The following is a 13,243-nucleotide window of genomic DNA, read 5'->3' as shown; positions in this document are numbered from 1 at the left end:
GGTTGCAGACTGACATACACTCTATGCAGTCCAGTCTCTGGATGTAACTTACTTGTTTTCCTTTGTTTATTTTCTGAATTTTTTTTCAGTTTTTCACAGACCCCTGTTCCAGCAGCCCCTGTCTCCATGGAAACTGCAGCCGGAGCGACAGCGGGGAAGAAGAGGAACCAGCCTACACGTGTGAGTGCACTGAAGGCTACGAAGGAGAGCGGTGTGATCAGATTCTGCTGGATCTGCCACCAGCAGACTGGGACCCTGCTACCCCTTCTGCACCTGAACTAGCCACCCCCGTTGCCTCCACAACTTTAGCTGCCACTCAGCCTCAAGAACAAACCACAGTCCCCTCCACCACAACACCAGCACCTCCCACCCTGCAGCCATGGCAACCCAAACCCGGACAAAGGCTGCTGGTAGTGCCATGGGAGGCAGACAGGGTGAGAACGTTATTTCAGCTGCAGTGGATTTATCTTTAAATTGAACTTGAAAGAAATAACGCTGAAACTTAATGCATGTGTGTTTGCTTCAGGTGACTGAGGGTCTTCATTGCGTGAGCCCTGAGCTGTGTGAGCTGACATCAGGAACGCTGACTCTGTCTTTGGAGGTGCCTGAAGAGACTGCTGTAAAGTAAGAGTACCATCGTGTAGCTTTCCAACTGACTGCTGCCACTTTTTTGCAGGACTGTATTTACTGGAGAGTGAACCTTTGGGGATCTTTATGTAGGTAGAAGCGTCAGTAACATTTCTAAGTCAAGATGTTTTCCAGCAGCATGTTGCATAGAAATGGTTCTAATGTTATGGCTGATTGGTGTGTTTGTTTTCTGTAGGTCAGCAAATTTGCTTTAATTTCACTCAATTAACTTCAGAATTCTATTGTAAAGACCCAGCGCCAAAAGTTGACTTCACTGTGTTTCTGCAGCATTTGTGGTAGCTGGAAAATGACCTCACTAAATTCAGTTCAGTGATAGAGCCTCAAGTCTAAAGGAGTTTTCTGCTTTTCCTCCCTCATCGGCAGTAGATACAACCTTCTGCCAACAGTCCAAAACTGTTTTTTAGGCTTAAAACAGATGTATGGAGGCAGCCAGTTCAATATCTGCTGAATAAAGGCCTTGCGGGTCCAGGGCAGACTGGGACAATAAACTGGGCCCAGGGATTTTGATGCAGACTTGATCAAATATGATCATTCACACCATAGATCTTTGTGCTCCCTTTAAATGTAAATATTAGCTGTGAAACTACAAAAAAAAAAAACCCACTAAAGCCACGCAATGACTTGCAGGAATCAGTGAGTGTATACATGTTAAATATGTCCAAAAAGAGTAATTAGTTAAATAAAGTTCTATACTCCAGTATATTGAGAAACATTGGAGCAGTATTAATGATGCCGTGGGAAAGGTGGATTAGATGAAGAATGTTCAGAAACAACGTCTGCTCTTCTGGAGATGTTATCTCAATCAAGTTGCACAAGATTGAATGGCGATATTTTGTTTTTAAAATAAGACTCAGTCAGGTTCAAACTTACTGGACTCTTTGGTAAAGAGACAAACAGCTGAATCAGCAGGAGTTTCCCTGCTGCAACACACTTGACACACATCAGACTTAATCTGCAGACTTGTACAGACCTTGAAGTCAAACTCTGCACAAATCTGCTAATAATCCATTTGAGTCAGGTGTGTTGCAGGGAAACAAGCACTTGATGGACTGCGGCTCTCGAGGACCAGAGTTGACCCCTCTGGACTAATGTGTAGACTAAACTCCACAACAGGAGCTGCAACTAACACATTTTGACCAAAGGATCTGACGATCAGCCCACCATCAATAACAAACAGGCTAATAAGGAAAATCAGAAAGTTGCTGACTCACTGTTAAAGTTGATGCTTGATGTGTTAAATTATTTAGATTATTTAGGTCAGGAAGACAGACAGGGGGTGCAAAGAGACTATACAATAAAAAAAAACCAACAACAACAACAAAAAAAAAAAACACTGCCAAATTTCCAAAAGTGATCATCAGATCTCATGGATGATGATGATGATGATGATGATGATGATCGAAGCTGGGGGTAAGATGCACTGGGTTTTTTTTTTTTTTTTATATCATTGAGGTTCTGTTATGAACTGATTGAGTCTGAGATGTACGAGCCAGTTCACTGCGGGTTAACTACCCGTGTTCATTGATTGAACAGATCATATTAAATTTAGTTCTTTCGTTTCCTCTCCTGGGTTCTGATTGTAGCTTTTTCCACTGGTGCAGAACCAGAAGAACCAGAAGAGGTTTAAAGTATCTGATTGGTTCAGTCTGGTGTCAGGTAGGAACAGAGTCAATGGGTCGCAGATCCACCTGTTTCTTGGGTTAGGATAGAAAGAGTCAGGATAGAAAGTTCTGTGCTGACTATTTGGATGAATGAATTTCTCAGGTACAGGGAATCTGATCTGACTACTGAATTTTAGGGACCAGTCAGACCATTAAGTAAAATGTGTCTGTTTAAAAGTCATATTGGACCACTGGGAAAATACCTGGTGTGCGAGAGGGCCAGTCCATCCCTGCTAGGGTCCAATAAACAACTACAGCAGCAGTACCCATCTCATTCATTGAAATGTAGTATGTAACACAACTGAGCTTAAAGGTGAAGAGGTCCGAACACACAGTTAATTTTGATTTAAATAGACAAAAGATTTCATTTTTAATGAAATCTTTCTTAAAGAACTTATAATTAAAACTCCTCATTCTTAACCTCTTGTTTTCTTTATAAAACTTAAAACAAGAGAAACTCTGTGGTTCTGAGTTCTTTTGATGGCATACTGGTATTAATTATGCAAATTCCTGTAGCCGTCTTTGCCCTTCAGTGTCCTGAGGCGTAGAAACTCTTCACAACTTTGTGTTCAGCCCTGGATCATCACCTGACAGACAAAGTATGAAAATCCTCTAAAGTCTAATGTTGCGTTGAGGAAATTCCTGACAAAAACTGTAACAGACCACAAAATAGGTGCATGCTGCAGCTGCAAGTTTGCAAATGAAAAAAAAAAAAAAAAAGATATCTCTGAGAGATCATTTGAATAAACCTTAAAATCCAGCATCAAGCATCTTTAGAGGCTCCAGACTGAATAAGTGTTCTCTGTAAGCACTCAGACTAATTTGTCAATTTGATGTTTATTTTTTGGGGTTGGGATATAATCTATTCAGCTACATTCTGTAAATGAATTTGTTGTTCTCTAACTTCAGTGCTGTCTGCGTTTATTCTATGAATTTACTTGTAGACCAGCATTAAGCAGTTTGAGAATTAGAGGATCTGCAATTAATAATATGTGGAATGTATAAGAAGTGAATCACACCAAATTGATTGTGCAATCATTTACCAATTTAGCATTTTACAAGCTTTTTAAAATGTATTTGTATTTAAGCTATATCCCGTACGCAAAGATGAACCTTGCTAACTGCTGACTGCAAGATTAATTCTGGATCCTAATCGGCAAACTTCCTATGTAGAAAACATAAAAGGCAGAGCTTTGCCCATCATTTTTTTTCTTGCACACATACCATGCAGCAACTTGTTGCTAATTACCTTTCTATCCACGCATGATCCACCTATTTCATTGTATTACACTGTACTGGTGGCTTTATAACAGCGTTACAACTGGTCAGTAAATAAGGGTCAATGAATTATGCAGAAGATCAAGGTGAGTGTTGGATGTCCTTGATACTGCTTCTCATTAAAGATGGGAAGCACGACTCCAGGCTCTGGTCATGATCACAGACAAAAAGCTACGAGCTACGAGTTAATCAGCCGCTGCTGCTTTGTTGTTGTACTGTATAATTACACACAATACCTGAAGACACACACGTGCAGGCAGTGAAGGAGACTCATTGAAACTTAAACCCTCATGCTACAGAGTGTGGAAATGAAGCAGTGATCCACAAATGCCATCAATTTAGAAAGGCTGATGGCTGTATAATGAATCTTTGGAGCTCAGAGTGGCTGGAGAGAGTGAATCACAAATAGAGCAGCTGTCATACAGATATCCTTTAAGCGTGTATGTGTGTGAGTTTAGTTTTCCCTGATGTTAATATTCAGCCTTTAATTGTTCTTAAGTATTCACTTTAATTGGTTGAAATTGTCAAAGAAAAGAATTTTCTACCTTTCTAACATACAGAAAATGCAGGCAGTTTGCAGACGTATCCATGAATATGACATGATCCATTTAAACTTCAAGTAGCTCCCCAGTTATCCTCACTCCTTATGTTTACCCTCTGGCTGAGGCCAGACACCCAGGAAAGGAAAACTCATTTCAGCTGCAATAAGCCCATCCACCAACTTATTATTTCCGTCACATTGCTTCACCTCCAGGCTCCACTCCATCCTACAGCAGGACTTTGCACAGATCCACCTGTGGTGCTCCAACTTGCCCTCTCACTGCAGTCCAATTGTAAAATATATACTAATAAAACCTTAACTGCCTCTGACAGGTTTAGCAGCTGTTTCACCATTTTATATAGCTTGTCATGTTTCTAATAAGAAATCAAGCTGCTTTTTGCCAACATGCATGTGTGTTACTTTCTGATGTCAGTTATCTGATTCGCTCAGTTGCAATAAGCCAATTTTTAAACATCACAAATCTCATCTTCTTAATCCTCATTTTTCTCTGTAGAGCACTCTCAGCTGTGTCACTTTAAGGCACTGTAGAGGTAATAATAATTATCATTGCTCTTGTAAATTGTAAGGGCTTATTAAACCGAATGCATGACAGCAAGGGTTGAGAGGATAATCACAGATTGTTTTATTTGTTTGCTTAATATGGGAACGATAAATTCGAGTGTGGGAGGGAGGTTAGAGGCATTTAACCATGAGCAGCTTCACTGAGGCTGTCGAGTTTTTCTCTTACAACCATCACTGACAAATTTCATTTTGTGCATTTGCCATCTGTCTCTTGTGAGGATTTTGTGTGGTGATCCAGCTTAGTTCAGCTTGGCTCTGGTCTTTACTGCCTCTTTAACAAGCAGTTGGTGAAGTTTGCTCTGTGGTTTGATCCCTGGCTTTTTCAGCTCTTCTATCAAAGTGTCCTTGGAAAAAATACTGAACAATACTGAACACATCTAACATTAAAGAACCTCTGATGCATCGCCACTATGGACTGAGAAGTGTTCAATAAATTTAGGTATGAAGTTCAGCATAAAGGAATTTATATGGTGTATATTATATTATATTATATTATATTATATTATATTATATTATATTATATTATATTATATTATATTATATTATATTATATTATATTATTATTATGTATAAATATTATGTTATGTTTATGTTATTTTGTATGTATTTTAAGTTGTTATCATCATTGTTATAGTTGACAGACTGGATCAAGCGGGTGTGTTGCAGCCTCTCTTGATGGTGCACACTGTTGGAGGTTTTTTTTTCCTAAAATCTGAAATTTGTTGAATTCAGGATTTTTTTTTTTACACCAATGTTTACAAAAGTTGTAAAATGAATTAGTTCAGGAGTCAGAAAATAATCTGGTCAAAACGTGATAGCAGGCTCATTTTTATTTTTTATTTTTTTAAACTTTTTTTTGGCATTTAATGACACTGTTATATATTTTGCACAATGATCAGGTGAGTATGTCAATTAAGTGTTCAGCATTTTGTGTATCCAGTGCATTTCTTCTGGCAATATATCTACACATTAGAGACTATAAACCTGCAGCACAAGTTGCAAAAGCAGCTGGAAAAGGTCCAAACCAAAGTGGATGTTGGCATTAAGGCCAAACTGTTGGAAGAGCCCACAATAATTTCACTTCCCTGATGCTCCTGCCCTTCCCTACTGTGTCTCTCTCCTCCGACCAGAGTGGTGGTGAATGCCAGTGGAGCTCCAGTACTGTGGCGTGTAAATGAAGGTGGTTTCCTTCGTTCCTCCATCCTGAATGGCACCACCATGTGGTTCCTGCAGGCTCCTGATGGACTGGTGGTGCCAGACAACTTGCTGCCCCTGGGACAAAACTACTTCCTCAGTAAGCCTCTACTCCTGAAGAAAGAAAAAAAAAGCAAAATGTGGCTCCTGAAACAGCATGAATGAAGATGCAATGTGACAAGGTTTTAGCTGGAGGCAACCTACAACTGAGCTAAAATTTGAAGATAAAGCTTAAAAAAGGCTGCAATGTGTTTCTGACACCCATAACTGACCAAGTATGGAGTGTAAATAAACAAACATATGACCTCTATAGATAACACAACTTTCGGTCACTGTTTTTTTATTATTTAAGTTTGTAAAACAACCACACACAGCCAGCATATTACTGAATATAAATAAACTGTAACAGCAGTTTATTCTCTGCATATCAGAGGGGAGATTAACAAACATTTACATCCCTGAGTCAGAATATTAAATTAGCTCACTGAAGTGACCGTGATGCTGATATATTCTCGTTATTATTACTAAGAAGTCACACATGTGGTGGTGTGAGCTCCAATGGGATTTTGAGAGGGTTAAATTGGAAATGACTGATGTTGTGTGCCCTACATACCTGACGCTGCTTTCACACGCTTCCTGTCTGTTGACCTTCACTTGCCTGCTAACTCTGTGTCAGCTGCAGCATCTGCTTCACAAAGAAGATGACACTGGGGAGTTAAATCAAAGGGGAGAGAGGATAATGGAGGGTGGGAGAAGGCGGGGGGGTCTGATAAGGAGAAGGAAGGATGGCAAAGCAGGGATGGCATAGCAAAAAGGGAATTAGATGGAGAGAAGGAGAGAAAGAATAAAGGTCAAATTGTGAGACCCAAGTATGTGATCTTTCAGTTGTGAGACATCAGGCTTAATTGTGTTTTGCTAATGTTCACAAGAGCAAACTCACATTCACATGCAATGTCCAGTGCTTCATGTGGTCCTGAGTGTGCCTTGTGTTTCCTTACGCATGCTGGGGAAGTCCCAACAAAGCTGCAGCAGAGAACGAAGAGTGACATAAAACGATCTACACTTGTGGTGAAATTGCCTATTTTATTTTGGCGATGGGCTTTTTATTGTTGAAAAGAGCAGTGACTGTGCAGGTGCAACATTGGACTGATGACCATTCAGGCAAGTCATGGATGACAGAGGAACATGGGCAGCGTTATCACTGCTCCCATTGGCCACAGCGCTTACATCATCACTCCCGTCATCCAGTGGACTTGCGGTTCATTGGTTCAGGTTAGGCTCTAAAACACGGGGCTATTCAGGGCTATTTTTATCTGAGAGAAGCTGCCAGCTTTGATTGAACACCTGAAAGATTTGTTTGAAATTTATGGATATAGAGAGGGATGACATAAACACTGTAATATGGCCACTATCAAGACCTGCCTGCACCAGTTCCTCTTGTGACACTTTCCAGCCATGACAGCAGTATCTTAAGGCTGCTGTGTAACAACGAATGTGCACATGTAGTGTTAATGATTGTTAATAAAGTTAGCTTTTTTACCTGCAGCTGAAGCTAAATTTGAAGAGAAACCTTAACTCAAAGCATTACTAATATCAGTACAATTACTCCTCTGAGATACTATAAATCTCTTTAAGTACATTCTAGTACTCTGGTTTGGATATATTTAGAAACATACAAATGATAGAAAATACAAAGGTTAATGCATAGTTTATAAGTCCCTTATGTATTTTGTTAGGTGTAATGCGTGTGGGGGCTCCCACAGCCCCGGAGGTCACTCTGCGTCTCAACCTGACGGTGAAAGCCAGCAGCTGTGTGGAGCCTGGCAGCAGCTTCAGTGACCCTCAGTGCTCTGGGAAAGGCAAATGCATCACACAGCCCTCCGAGGTGAGAATACCAAGAACACTGCCAAGGCTTTCAAGCACTTTTCATTGACCTCGACCAAGTTGCGATGTCAGACAAAGCAAACCAGACTACAATGTCACAAGGCTGCTGTGTAACTCGGTACCGCAGTGTTCCAAAAATAGAAATATTAAATACACATGTCTTTATTTGGCACTTATTTTCTTATTGTGTTGTTTTATTCAGGGTTAGGTTTTCTGCGGCAACTTGCTGTTGATATTGCCATTCTTAGGAAAGAATAAAATAGCTGCAGCAGAAGAACAAAAAAAAACTTTTAAGATCAGAAGCAACACCTCTCCCTCCAAAGAGATGGAGATTTTTACATGTGGCTTCTTATTAAAACAGTCATCCTAGTTGAGAAAATCTAACTTTTCTGCTTCTAACTGTGATATTTTTACACTAAATCATTTACAATGCTCAAACTCATGACCTCTGTTTCACATGTTTTCCCCTCTTTTCATTCTTGTTCCGTTTGAACTTTTCACATGTAGAGTACTTTCTTCTGCGAGTGTGAGGACGGCTACACTGGAATTTTTTGTGAGGAGTTTGACGCCTGCCACCACCGACCTTGTCGCAACAACGGCACCTGCACCGATGTCAGGCAAGGTGGCGAAGGACGCAACTTCTCGTGCACCTGCCAAACAGGTGCGTTTGTGTGCCTTTTCCATTGTACATGTTCTTTAGTCCCAAGTGTGTTTATTTTTGGCTTGTTTGAACAACTCTGAGTCTCTGATGGTTTGATTAGAGCTGGAAAATGTGTGTCTATTCCTTTCGCTTTTAAAAAAATGACTAAAGCTTCCCTTGGCAGAGAAAATTTGCTCAGCAGAACACAGCATCCAGACCATCATTCTGCTTGCCTAAATGCTGGACAAGACAAAAAAAAAAAAAAAAAAGACTAAAAAGGAACACGAGATCAGAGGGCATATTGGACCTTTGATCTTGACAGATTTATTTTGGGACAGCGACTTCAAAAACAAGCTTCACAAGTAGGATGAGAAATGCAGAACTGTCCATTGATATGTGGTTGCTTCAAAGTGCGCTAACAAGCCCTACATAAATGGCTGATGAGGAAAAAAAAAACTATATGGGGTTAAATTCAAGGCTTTTTGTGGACATATTTGTATACATTTGGATTTTATATGATAAAGTCCAAATGATCAATTTCTTTCACCAACAACTTCTGAATAATTAATAACTTGTATTATAATATTTCATGAAAAATTAAAGTTTTAATGATGATATGAAAATAATCTTGTGAGAGCATAACATCTGGCTGCTGGATTACAGAATAACTGACTCAGTTTAACATATAAAGTGGTATGATGATAAGCTGTGTCTTTGCCAGGCTATGAAGGAGAACACTGCCAGTTGCTGGTTGACCATTGCCTTTCCCAGCCTTGCAAGAATGGAGCCACCTGTTTCAGCAGCCTGGCCGGGCCCAGGTGCTACTGTCCCGAAGGTAGGAAACCAATTACCAATTGTCGGTGGTCGTTGTAAGTGGCATGAGCAAAGCTGCAAGAAATATGTGTCTGGAGGCAAATTTGCACAGAAACTTGTTTGGATGATTTTGATATTTGTGTAAAAATAAAGATTGAGATGAACATGAAAACAAAAACAAAAACAAAAAAAAATCAATGTGAGCGGTTGCAAATAAGGAGTATATTTTGCCAGGCTTCAGCGTGTGCCTTGTTTAACAGTATCTGTGTCACCGAGAAGCTTAATATAAACCTTCCTTCTCCATTCTAATTAGCCTTCATAGCCTGAGCGTCCTGCCGAAGCCTCTCTGGGGAAATCTGTGACCGCAAAACTTCTGCTTTTACATAAAAGAGCAAACTGCTTCGCAATTAATTTAAAGCATGTGCACAGACTATGAATACACTGCCAACATAGAGGGAAAAATCAGGGTACTTATTATATTGTTTACTTGCATTGTTTCCTTACTTATATTGTTTACTTATTTTCAGTTTTTTCTTACCATGCGCTATAAAGGAATAAGGAATTTTGTCCTGTCACTTTTTAAAAGAGTGAAGAACATCCAAGAACATAAGATGAAGTTTGCAATATCATATCCTATTTCACATATCTTAATTAAATATCTCAATGAATACAACAAGAACATGTTCAATGTGGTGGGTGACTACAGTTCACCCCTTTGATACTGAAAACGGAAAATCCATTTGAAAAAGAATGTTTAATTACAGGACTGTGTAACAAGTTATCAATCAATAGCTCAGTAATTGGATAGGATGCTGAACATATGCACACTTCAACAGGAAATCCATTGTTGTCATAACATGCTGGGTTAGCATCTTATAAGGGCTGCTGGATAAGTTCATTTTACCTTGTTGTCTGTTTCATTACGATCAGAACTATCTGTCTTTTTTCTAAACAATGTCAGCAGAAAACTACAAGAATGCGTGTAAAATAAAATGACAATCTACATGGCATGAGCAGCTTATGGCCCACATTGTGCTTCTGATGACATTACATTTAGATGATAACATGGACCGTTGCCCTCCTTACTTGGACATTCAAAGTGTTTTCTGCTGCAGCTGGCCTTTTACCACACTTCCCTTCTGCAACCATAGATGTAAAAAGAAAATATACTTCACCTGCTCAATCACTTGTGAACACAAATAGTTGATCATTCAACCACATAACAGCAACTTAATGCATTTAGACATGTCGACAATGTCCAGTTCTAACTGAGCAACAGAAAGAGGGAAAAGGATTTAGGAGACTCTGAATGTGGCATGGTTGTTAGTGCCAGGTGGACTGATCTGTAATTTAGAAACTGCTGATCTCACTGGCTCACCAGAATTGGAAAACCGATTAATGTTGATGAAAACTGATCAGTTTTCATTTCAGCTGCAATATTCATATAGTAGGGTCAGAAATGGATGGAAAAGCATGAAATCATGGATCCATCTCGCCTTGTTTCAACACTCCAGGCTGATAGTGGTGGAGTAATGGTGTAGGAGATATTTTCTTGCCACTCTTTGGGCCTCTTTGTGCCAATTGAGCATCATTTCAACATCACAGATTCCAAATGTTTTTGTAAAGATGACAAAGAGTTCCCTGTAGTCCAGTCGCATCTACTGTCACCATATCTCATTACGATAGGGTACCGCTGGAAGGTGGTGGAACAGGAGATTCCCATCATTGACATTAGTCAACAAATCTGCAACAGCTGTGCAGCGTCATTATTACAATATAAGTGAGACTTTCTGAGGCATTTCCTTAAATGTCTGTCACAAAAAATTAAGGCAGCATTGAACCAACGGGAGGTCCAAACTAGTAATGTAACTAATCTGATAACTAGATGTTAATGTCATCCACCACCCCAACATCCTGTTGTCTTGTGTAATGTTTAAGGTTTAAACATTTTGATAAAACATTTTCAAAGATAATATGATACTAAAATTATAAAGTTGATATTAAATGTTACTATACAGACATGGTGTGGTGAGTGGAAAAATAATGCCTTCCGGCTAATTACCTCCAGCAGTCTGAGGTTACATTAAATGACTTCAGAAAAAAGTTGGATCTGTCATCATCATTTTAATAAAACATCTTGTTAGCTTAAAAAATGTAGGCTAGACTGTATTTATGTGAAACTCTTAGGGTTAAATATGCAAATAAACTTTTGTTCTGTTTTATTTAATTGTTTGTCAACAGATTAATTTAATTTAATTTAATTTAATTTAATTTAATTTAATTTAATTTAATTTAATTTAATTTAATTTTTTGTTTTCTTCTTTGGTAAATATTGTTATTTATTTCCTGGGAGATGACCAAATGAAATCCACTGATGGAAATGAAAGGTAGCAAACTGTGTGTCATTATGGGGAAAGAAAAAAAAAAAAAAAAAAAAAAAGGAAAAAAACAGCATATACATGTACAAGGTTTCTTTGACATTGACCATGATATATATCTGAGTGCATGTGTGGCATGGTGAGTATGGTACATTTATGATGAAACTTATAGAAGAGTTTGACTGAGCCAAAAATGTACATTTACGAACGTGCAGGTTCAGCACCATGGACAGTACCATCTATTCATCTTCACACAGAACGGCTCACTTGATGTCTCAGAGCTGAGCTGTGGATTCTGCAGGTCTGAGTTAGACAGAGGATATCGGGCAGAACAGATTGAGCTGAAGCAACCTGTCTAGTTGGCAGTCTGTATTGCACCATAATGGGAATAGGGATGCATTATTATCATTTTGCCAATAAGAAGAATGGCACCCCGACCTCTTTTTCAATTTGACCATTGATCTATCTTGAACTGTTGACTTTGGTTTTATTGTTGAGGCCTTTTAATGCAATCATACGCTTATGTCACCATATTACTTTTATTTGGTTGTCAGGGGAAATTGCAGAATGCTGTCATCTATCATTTCTGTCTTCTCAATATGAACACACACATACAAACACATGCAGGCACACACACATTCAGTTTTCATTGCTTTAAAGGGCAAATGCATATAAACAAGATCAATGTAAGTTGGAGGACAACAAGTAAAAAAGTTTGATTTATTAGATAGGTATGTTACTCAGTCAGTTGGAAGTCATCCATCTTTTGGGTCATTTTGACATTCATTTAAACACCGTGCTGGTGGAGGAATCTTGTGGTAAGAAACTAACAAAAGTAGCTGAAACCAACAATAGAAGACCTTCAATTTGCTATGAAGTCTGTTACAGAGAGATATTTACTTCACACAGTTCCTCATATAAGTACAGTTGGTGCTCTTTCTTCTATTAGCCTTAGCTAAGAATAATTAGCTTTATCTGTATGCATTAAACATATATATGAAAAAAAAAAAAGGAATCTTACTCTCACAAACATGAGAAAAAATCTAATCATGCAGACATGTATTTTTATCCTTACAGCCACAGTTCAAGCTAATGTGTAGAAGATCCATGTCATCAGTAAGAACTCTGTGGATCTGCACGGGCATATTTCAAACTATTCAAAAGAGATTAACACACTCACATAAACATTTGTTTTTATACGCGCTGACAAAGGAGTGTGTGATGTGCTACTGCAACTGCCTCCAGTCAGAAGTAGGAAGGTGGTGGAAGAGAGTGCGTTGGCTAAAATTAAAATGTTAACTCCTTGGAGGGTTGAATGTTAGCAGCAGGAAAAACCAAGCTCCTTTCTATTAGATGAGGCTTGTATCACCGTGTGTGTGTGTGTATGCCTTCATATATATAAAGTAGATGTATAGATGTGAGAAAATACAAAGATAGCAAAAGTAATTGAGCCTAACTTTTATGTGAGAACAGAGAAGCAAAGCATGGGAATACACCAAAGCAGAACAAATACAAGTCATAAATCAAATTTACAAGTCATGAATAAATCTGATTCATGCATGTGTTTAGCAGCTCTGTGAGTGCAAACAAAGGAGAGAAAAAGGAGTGAAGCTAGATGTGACAG

General features: G+C 38.8%; 1 protein-coding gene across 1 annotated transcript in view; it reads left to right on the top strand.

Moving 5' to 3' along the window:
* dner (delta/notch-like EGF repeat containing) overlaps window positions 1-13,243 on the top strand; it is a gene marked incomplete at both ends in the record, with an annotated part of 48,919 nt that overhangs the window by 28,372 nt on the left and 7,304 nt on the right. The window contains 6 exons of the mRNA XM_079246588.1: window positions 90-434; window positions 527-624; window positions 5,841-6,004; window positions 7,641-7,789; window positions 8,296-8,449; window positions 9,150-9,263. Coding sequence (XP_079102714.1) covers window positions 90-434; window positions 527-624; window positions 5,841-6,004; window positions 7,641-7,789; window positions 8,296-8,449; window positions 9,150-9,263 — 1,024 coding nt within the window. The remainder of the gene's footprint in view (window positions 1-89; window positions 435-526; window positions 625-5,840; window positions 6,005-7,640; window positions 7,790-8,295; window positions 8,450-9,149; window positions 9,264-13,243) is intronic.

The sequence above is a fragment of the Telmatherina bonti genome (assembly GCF_933228915.1).
Source record: "Telmatherina bonti genome assembly, chromosome: 9".
In the NCBI taxonomy this organism is placed as follows: Eukaryota; Metazoa; Chordata; class Actinopteri; order Atheriniformes; family Telmatherinidae; genus Telmatherina; species Telmatherina bonti.
The sequence above is the reverse complement of the archived record's forward strand: the minus strand, read 5'-3'. Positions and strand labels throughout refer to the sequence as shown.